We start from the raw sequence: 8,485 nt of genomic DNA on the forward strand, positions 1-8,485 counted from the left end.
GCAGAAGGAACAAGAGCCAATGGCACTACCGAGGACCAGCTGACGGTGCTGAAACCTGGTTACTAAGCAGGAGGTACCTGTGCTAGAAAGCACTACCAAGGACCAGCAGACGTTGCTGGAGCTCGGATACCGAGAAGGAGGCACCTAAGCCAAAGCCACTGCCGAGAACCAGCTGACGGTGCTGGAACCCGGATGGCTAGCAGAAGCTGCAAGAGCCAATGGAGCTACCAAGGATGAGCTGACGGTGCTGGAACCCGGAGGGGCAGCAGAAGGAACAAGAGCCAACGGCACTACCGAGGACCAGCTGACGTGCTGGAACCTGGTTACTAAGCAGGAGGTACCTGTGCTAGAAAGCAATACCAAGGACCAGCAGACGTTGCTGGAACTCGGATACCGAGAAGGAGGCACCTAAGCCAAAGGCACTGCCGAGAACCAGCTGACGGTACTGGAATCCGGATGGGTAGCAGAAGGTACCCATGAAAAACAAAGTTGAAAGGCCGTGAGCCGGCCGCAGTTACCGAAAACCACAGTCCTACAGGGGGTGCTTGTCCTATTGGCATTACAGAACCAGCCTTTGTTACCAGATCCCGAAGCCCACATAGGAAGCCCATAAACTGCAGGCACCATAGACTCGGCTAACTCGACCGCAACAGGACAACGTATTGGTGGCAAAGTGACATTGACACTACCCGGAAACAGCAGGCGTGCTGGAGCCAGGCTGGACAGGAGGGAGTACCCGTGCCAAAGATACTGCCGAGAACCAGCTGATGGTGCTGGAACCTGGAGGGGCAGTAGAAGGGTGAAGAGCCAATGGCACTACCGAGGACCAGCTGATGGTGCTGGAACCTGGTTACTAAGCAGGAGGTAACTGTGCTAGTAAGCACTACCAAGGACCAGCAGACGTTTCTGGAACTCGGATACCGAGAAGGAGGCACCTAAGCCAAAGGCACTGCCGAGAACCAGCTGACGGTACTGAAACCCGGATGGGTAGCAGAAGGTACCCATGAAAAACAAAGTTGCAAGGCCGCGAGCTGGCCGCAGTTACCGAAACCCACAGTCCTACAGGGGGTGCTTCTCATATTGGCACTACGGAACCAGCCTTTGTTGCCAGATCCCGCAGCCCACATAGGAAGCCCATAAACTGCAGGCACCATAGACTCGGCTAAGGCCTCTTTCACACTTCAGTTTTTTGCCATCAGTCAAAATCCGCCAAAATTTGAAATTGGCGGATCCGCAAAAAATGGCAACAAAACGGATGCAAACTGATGGAACGGATCCGTTTTGTTGAGGATCCACCATACCGATTTGACGGCGGATCCTCTACAAAACGGATCTGTTCCATCAGTTTGCATCCGTTTTGTCATCCGTTGGATCCGTTTTCTTGCGGATCCGTTTTTCCACTCCTCCAAAATGGGATGCTCCCAAATATGATTCGCTCTTGGAAAATGCTCTCAAATGTGATTGGATGCTGGAAACTAGGGAGAAATATATCTAGGGTGTTGTGATACAATTTCTTTGAAAGGTTTTAGAGCTAGTGGCAGGGATGGAAGGAGTTAGTGCGAGTTTGGAAGGAGTTATTGCGAGTATTGACAGCTTCTGTGTGGAATTGGATCTTCACTTGAATCGGTTGGCAATTATTGCTATCGAGAGGGAGAAAAGAAGACTGCGAATCCTGCATATGAGGAGACGGCGCCAGTGGATTCATCCCATTAATGCGCAGAGGTTCACCCGTGGAGTTTTTTCCACACTGTACCTGGAATTGAGGGAGAATCCGGACAAGTTCTTCAACTACGTGCGCATGCGGATGGAATTCTTTTAGATATTGGTGGATCGTGTTGGAGAACAAATCCGGAGAAGGGACACCTACATGCGGTTTTCTATATCACCGGCGGAGCGTTTGATGGTGACCCTTCGGTAAGTTATCTACCTTTTAAAATGTTTCAGATTCTGCAGGCTTTTATTGTTATGTTATGGCTTGTAGTTTGTATTAATTTTACTTTTTTTCCCTTTTTTTAAGATTCCTGGCAACTGGAGAATCCTTCACCTCCCTCCATTTCCAGTTCCGGATTGGGACTTCCACTATTGCTGGAATTGTACAACAGACCTGCCGGGCATTATGGGATTCTCTACAGGACGAATACATCCCAGAGCCAACCCAGGAGAGGTGGATGGAGATTGCAGAGAAGTTTCAAGATATCTGCCAGTTTCCAAACTGCATTGGTGCCGTGGATGGCAAGCATATCAGGATTGTGAAACCTATGGGATCTGGTTCACAGTTTTACAACTATAAAAAATACTTTTCTATTGTGCTTATGGCCATTTCGGATGCAAACTGCAAATTCATTGCCGTGGACATTGGTGCATACGGTCGTTCTAACGACTCACAGGTATTCAAGATTTCCACCATGGGCCGTCGCTTGTATGGAGACAATTTTAACTTCCCACCTCCAAGACCACTCCCTGGAACAACAGGCCCACCAATGCCTTTTGTGCGCGTTGGCGACGATGCTTTTCAACTTTCTAAACACCTACTGAAACCATATGGTAGTCGTGGACTAACACACCGGAAAAGAATCTATAACTATCGGTTAACTAGAGCGCGCAGAGTGGTGGAGTGCGCGTTTGGAATTTTAACTGCCAAATGGAGAGTCCTGTTAACGGCCATGAAAATGAAAACAGAGACTGTGGATGAGGTGGTAAAGGCCTGTGTAATCCTGCACAATTTTGTCCTTTCAAAGGAACCAGTTTCCATCGATGAAAATGTGTATGAAACCACCTTGTGGGATTATGAGGAGCAAACTTTTCGGAGTACTGGTTCAGTGGCAAGAATTAGGGATACCTTTGCAGATTATTTTGTTACACCAGAGGGACAAGTGGACTGGCAAGATGACATGATATAATTTTCTTCATACCAATTGTGAGTAATTTTTTTTTTTTTTATCTGAAATTTTACCAAGTGTTTGCTTTGCACAAGCATTGTGTTTTACCATGTGATTTGGTTAGTTTTACACTTTGCAGTGTTACCAATTGTTGGGTACCAAGCGTAAAGTTACAAAGTGTTATGTACCTATGTTACCAAGTGTTGTGTACCAAGCGTTTTACACTTTGAAATGTTCACAAGTGTTGGTTATCATATGTTGTGCTACCAAGTGTTTTTTTGTACCTTGTACACCACCGGTGTACTGTGAAATATTACCCAGTGTTGTGTTACCAAGTGTTGTGTTACCAAGTGTTGTGTTTACCTTTTAACACCACTGGTGTAATTTGAATAAAGAAAGAAGCAAAATATAAACATCACAATAAAGTTTTTTGAAAAAAAAAACTGTTTATTTCTGACAATTTGTATTAACTGTATTTTTTTTTTTCTTAACTTTTTTTGTAACTTTTTTTGGTATATATTACCTTTTTGGTAACTTTTTTTGGCATATTACCTTTTTTTAATTTTTTTTGGTATATTACCTTTTTTTAATTTTTTTTGGTATATTACCTTTTTTTAATTTTTTTTTTTGGTATATTACAACAAATTACAAACTATGATAATGTTGGGTGGAGATAGTATTGGAGGGGTTAACAGGGTTGACCACATCGGGGGGGGGGGTAGGGGACTGGGGAGGGAGTTGGTGAGGACCAGAAGTGGAAGGGGGGTTTAACACATGTGGTTGGGACGGGAGTGGATGGACAGACGAGGTTTGTGGGTACATTGAAGGTGTATGTGGGGGTGGGTATGGTGAGGGCATTGGGGTATAATGCAATGGGGAAGGTAGGTACTGGGAAGAATGGAATGGGGAACTAGAGAAAGGAGAGGGAGTGGTAGGAGGAGGGACGGCTGTGTGATGGATGGTGGTGGAAGGATGGACGGGGGAAGGATAGACAGGGGGAGGATGGACAGGGGGAGGATGGACAGGGGGAGGATGAGATGCTTCAGCAAGCACTTCCACTAGAGCATTGTGACAGGCTTGCATCACATGCATCTGCTGGTGAGTACTTAAACCTTCCATTTGCCGGACAACAGATTGAAAAAAGGTATGTCTCGGTGTCTGGTTTGACTCTAAATTCATCTGTTCCATGTATCTTCTGAGTTCCATGATACTTTGATTGATCATGGTCAACCCAGAAGATAACCGTTGTCCATAAGTGTGGAAACCGTGTTGAACAGTTGAGTTTAGATTCAAACAGTCAGACAAGGTCAACCTTTCCTGACTCCTCAGACGCTGCCGGCCAGAACCAAAAGTTGGTCGAGATGTTGCGGCAGTGTCTGAGGGGTGGGGAACAGGGAACAAGTCGTCACCAGCAGCTTCATGTGATGAAGTCTGCCCTGCTGCTCCAGTGCTGGTGGAGGGGATAGAGGGATGAGACAAGAGGGTAGGTACAGAGGGGTCGGATACCTCGATGTGGTCACCGGGGGCGGTCTCACTAGGGATCACTCCAGAGGGACGCAACTCTGATGCAGACTCCCGAGTGCTGCAGATGGTGCTAAAAAAGGAGAAAAAAAATGTATATTAAAAATATTGATATTTAATTTAAGTGTGCTGAAAAAAAAATTGGTTAAACATTTCTACTACAGGAATTGTTTGGGGAATATTTACCTTCTGCACGCCATTGTAGATCGCAGGAACACCAGGGCTTTGTAGTTTTTGTACTGGGGTCCCTGGCGTCCTCCCGACGATCCACTCGGGGTCTGAATCTCTTTGTTGTAGTCCCTCTTGAAGCGATCCCGGAGCGACCGCCACCGTGTGATAACCCTGTCACCTGTGAAGCAAAAAAAAAAAAAAGGTTTAGTATTCAACACTTCACATGCTGGAAATATAAGTTACTGAAGTTGTAATACTTACGCACAAAATCCCTGGCCCTCGCATTGAGTTCCTCCCAGTCGTCAATAACTGAAGAACAGACTTCATCCCAGAGCCGTCGGGTGGTTGGTTGGTCGGCATGAAGACGGATTGCCATGTTCCACAGCGGCTCCCGGATTTCCACCTCATGGATGAGGTCATCAGTATCAATAATGACACCCTCCTCCTGATGTCTGCGGGGAGCACGCTGTGAAACCTGTGAAGATAAAAAACAAAACAAAAAGCAAAAAATTACATTATATTCAAACACATGATGTTCATTTAAACAATTATCAAAATAGGGTTACTTACCGTTTGCCGACCACCAGAGGCATCACCTTCACGACCCTGGGATGTCCTGGGAGTCACTCTAGTGCGGGCACCGGATTCTGAAGTCTGTGGGGGGAAAAAAAAAAAAAAATGTTTGGATGGATGCATAGTTATGGTGTGTGCACTGTGATGAATGTTTGTGTTGGGTGTAGCATTATGTATCTGTGTATGTGCTAAACTTACAATCTGCGCACCCCCTCCGTGTGTCTCTCCACCCTGCACGTCTCCTCCTGGAAGCTCCTCTGAATCAGCTTCCTGTTAAAACATAATAGGATAGTGTTTTTAACCACACAAAAAATTATTTTAAATTAAAAAAAACAAAATTTTTTTTACCTCAGCTCGCTGATGATGTGAGGGGGAGCTTTCAGGAGAAGACATTACGGCTTGGGGCAGCTGCGTTGCTTCCTGAACTGATCTGCAAGTATAAACACACTTGTTAAGCTACTATACAAAGTATCATAATAAGCTTTCAGGCTTTTATACTTACAGGGAAAATGTTTGGCTGGCAGTCTCTGCTTCGGCCTGGCTGGCAGTCTCTGTTGCGGTCTGGCTGGCCCTCTCTGCTGCAGCCTGGCTGGCTCTCTCTGCTGCTGCTCTCTCTGCTGCGACCCTGCTGGTAGTGCTTGAAGTGATCTGCAAGTATAAAGACACTTGTTAAGCTACTATACAAAGGATCATAATAAGCTTTCAGGTCTTTATACTTACAGGGAAACTAATGGTTGCCTGTACGCCGCGGTGTGGCTGTTCCTCTCTGCTGCGGTCAGGGTTGTTTCTGCTGCGGTCTGACTGGTCATGTCTGCTGCGTTGTTGATCCCTGCTGCGGTCTGAATCTCTGCTGTGGTTGGGCTGGCCGTGTCTGCCGGTATGGTGGCGCTTCATTGTGTGAACTGAAAGAAAATGATATGAAAGTTTAAAAAAAACAAAAAACACATTTTGTATGTGTAATTCCCTGAAACTAATTATACGCAATTTTAAGTGTTTGCATGTCTACATTCCCTTATCTCAGAGTGTAACCAGTGATTGAAGGTGTGTAATATTTTGTGTAAACCCACTTTCTTTGTGTTTTGTAACTGAGTGTAACCAGTAATTGAAGGTGTGTAATTGCTGTGTATACCAGTTTGCATTCCCTGAAACTCTCACCGAGAGTGTAACCAGTGATTAAAGGTCTCACCGAGTGTAACCAGTGATTGAAGGCGTGTAGTGTGTAATTGCTGTGTATACCAGTGTTTGCATTCCCTGAAACTCTCAACAGAGTATGTAACCAGTGATTGAAGGTGTTTAATTTCTGTGTATACCCACTGTGTTTGCATGGTTTGAATTCCCTGAAACTCAGTTGTGTATACCCATTTTTTTCATGGTATGTTGCAATCTCACTTTTAACCACACTTGTATACCAGAACACTTCAATTACCTTTATGGTAACTTAATTTTACCTTTTTTAAAATGATACAAAGGAGATTTTTTCAAAACAATTTTTTTTTTTATTATTTTTTTTTCCAAAAAATAGGAGCTACTCTGCTCTTTATTTTAAATACCACAATACATGAAAAATAAAAAAATGCAAACACGCATAACACACAGCCAGGCTACACACTCCAGGTGTCTTGCAGATGGAAGATTTGCAGCGGAGTTTGAAATTCTATCAGTCAGGCTGGTGTTTGATGTCTGGTTCGGTGTCTTCAGTGTGGCTGTTGCCAGATGTCTGGGCCCAAACCACAATACCATTTAGGCCGGTTTCACATTTGCACTTTATAGCGCAGCGATGACCTGCACACGCCGCCACTAGTCCCCGCCTACTACCGCACATGAACGCTTGCGATCTGCGCACCGTCTTTATCATAGGGTGTGCAGATGGTGCGCTGGCAGGATTTTACAGTGTGCTGCGCACTTTTGAAGGTGTGCCGTGCGCGCCAAAATGCAACATGCTGCGTTTGGCGCACAAGGGCACACCTTCAAAAGTGCGCAGCACACGGTAAAATCCTGCCAGCGCACCATCTGCGCACCCTATGATAAAGATAGGGTGCGCAGATCGCAAGCATTCATGTGCGGTAGTAGGCGGGGATTTGTGGCGGACGTGTGCAGGCCATCGCTGCGCTATAAAGTGCAAATGTGAAATCGGCCTTAATGGTATTGAATGTGGTGTTATTGGGCCCAGACATCTACATCAAACACCAGCCTGACTGATACAGTCAGGCTGGTGTTTGATGTAGATGTCTGGGCCCAATAACACCACATACAATACCATTTAGGCCGGTTTCACATTTGCACTTTATAGCGCAGCTATTTCCTGCACACGTCCGCCACTAATCCCCACCTACTAGCGCACATGAACGCTTGCAATCTGCGCACCCCATACTAAAGATAGGGTGTGCAGATCGCAAGCGTCCATGTGTGCTAGTAGGCGGTGATGACCAGATGGGACGGGGATTAGTGGCGGACGTGTGCAGGTTATCACTGCGCTATAAAGTGCAAATATGAAACCAGCCTTACACCACACAATCACAGCAAGAAATACAATATTAAAGTTGTATGAAAATAACATGCAGTACACATGCAACAGAAAAAAAAAAAGATGGAAAAAAAAAAAAAATGCAACACACACACACACACACACGCTCCAGGGGTCTTGCAGGTGGTAGACTTGCAGCTGTGCAGACAGGTTTTATAGCTCTAGTTTAATCTTCTGTCAGGCAGGCTGGAGTCAGATATCTTGCTTGGAGTATTCAGTGTTGCTGGTGCCGGATTGTCTGGGCCCAATTACACCACATACCATACACCACTCAATCGCAGCAATCACAGCATAAAAAATACAATATAATTACAGTTGTATGAAAATAAAAAGCAGTACACATGCAACAGAAAAAAAAAAAAAAATGGAAAAAAAAATAAAAATGCACACACAGGCCACACACACGCTCCAGGGGTCTTGCAGGTGGTAGACTTGCAGCTGGGCAGGCAGACAGGTTTTATAGCTCTAGTTGAATCTTCTGTCAGGCAGGCTGGAGTCGGATATCTTGCTTGGAGTATTCAGTGTTGCTGGTGCCGGATTGTCTGGGCCCAATTACACCACATACCATACACCACTCAATCGCAGCAATCACAGCATAAAAAATACAATATAATTACAGTTGTATGAAAATAAAAAGCAGTACACATGCAACAGAAAAAAAAAAAAAAAAAAAATGGAAAAAAAAAAATGCACACACAGGCCACACACATACGCACACACACGCTCCAGGGGTCTTGCAGGTGGTAGACTTGCAGCTGGGCAGGCAGACAGGTTTTATAGCTCTAGTTGAATCTTCTGTCAGGCAGGCTGGAGTCGG

General features: G+C 45.3%; 1 protein-coding gene and 1 long non-coding RNA gene across 2 annotated transcripts; both read right to left on the reverse strand.

Annotated features, from left to right (window-relative positions):
- Positions 1–3,515: 3,515 nt before the first annotated feature.
- On the reverse strand, positions 3,516–5,218 carry LOC141092614 (uncharacterized). The gene is made up of 3 exons (XM_073578948.1): positions 4,833–5,218; positions 4,587–4,749; positions 3,516–4,473 (listed from the first exon to the last, which is right to left on the reverse strand). Exons 1-3 carry the CDS (start codon positions 4,945–4,947, stop codon positions 3,525–3,527), a joined length of 1,227 nt encoding a protein of 408 aa, XP_073435049.1. The 5' UTR covers positions 4,948–5,218; the 3' UTR covers positions 3,516–3,524.
- A 31-nt stretch (positions 5,219–5,249) lies between these two features.
- On the reverse strand, positions 5,250–5,985 carry LOC141092615 (uncharacterized). The gene is made up of 3 exons (XR_012232854.1): positions 5,865–5,985; positions 5,493–5,792; positions 5,250–5,414 (listed from the first exon to the last, which is right to left on the reverse strand). It is a non-coding gene; the product is annotated as an uncharacterized lncRNA (long non-coding RNA).
- Between the last annotated feature and the right edge of the window lie 2,500 nt (positions 5,986–8,485).

This window comes from Dendrobates tinctorius, unplaced genomic scaffold (genome assembly GCF_039654945.1).
Source record: "Dendrobates tinctorius isolate UK_male_01 unplaced genomic scaffold, ASM3965494v1 ptg000060l, whole genome shotgun sequence".
NCBI classification, from domain to species: Eukaryota; Metazoa; Chordata; class Amphibia; order Anura; family Dendrobatidae; genus Dendrobates; species Dendrobates tinctorius.

What these genes read in the sequence shown, in the direction of transcription:
- LOC141092614 (XM_073578948.1), bottom strand. Translation starts at nt 4,947, where the DNA reads ATGGCAATCCGTCTTCATGCCGACCAACCAACCACCCGACGGCTCTGG. An exon ending in GAGGGCCAGGGATTTTGTGC is followed by an intron (nt 4,750 to 4,832) that starts GTAAGTATTACA and finishes TTTGCTTCACAG; the next exon opens with GTGACAGGGTTATCACACGG. An exon ending in TCTACAATGGCGTGCAGAAG is followed by an intron (nt 4,474 to 4,586) that starts GTAAATATTCCC and finishes CTCCTTTTTTAG; the next exon opens with CACCATCTGCAGCACTCGGG.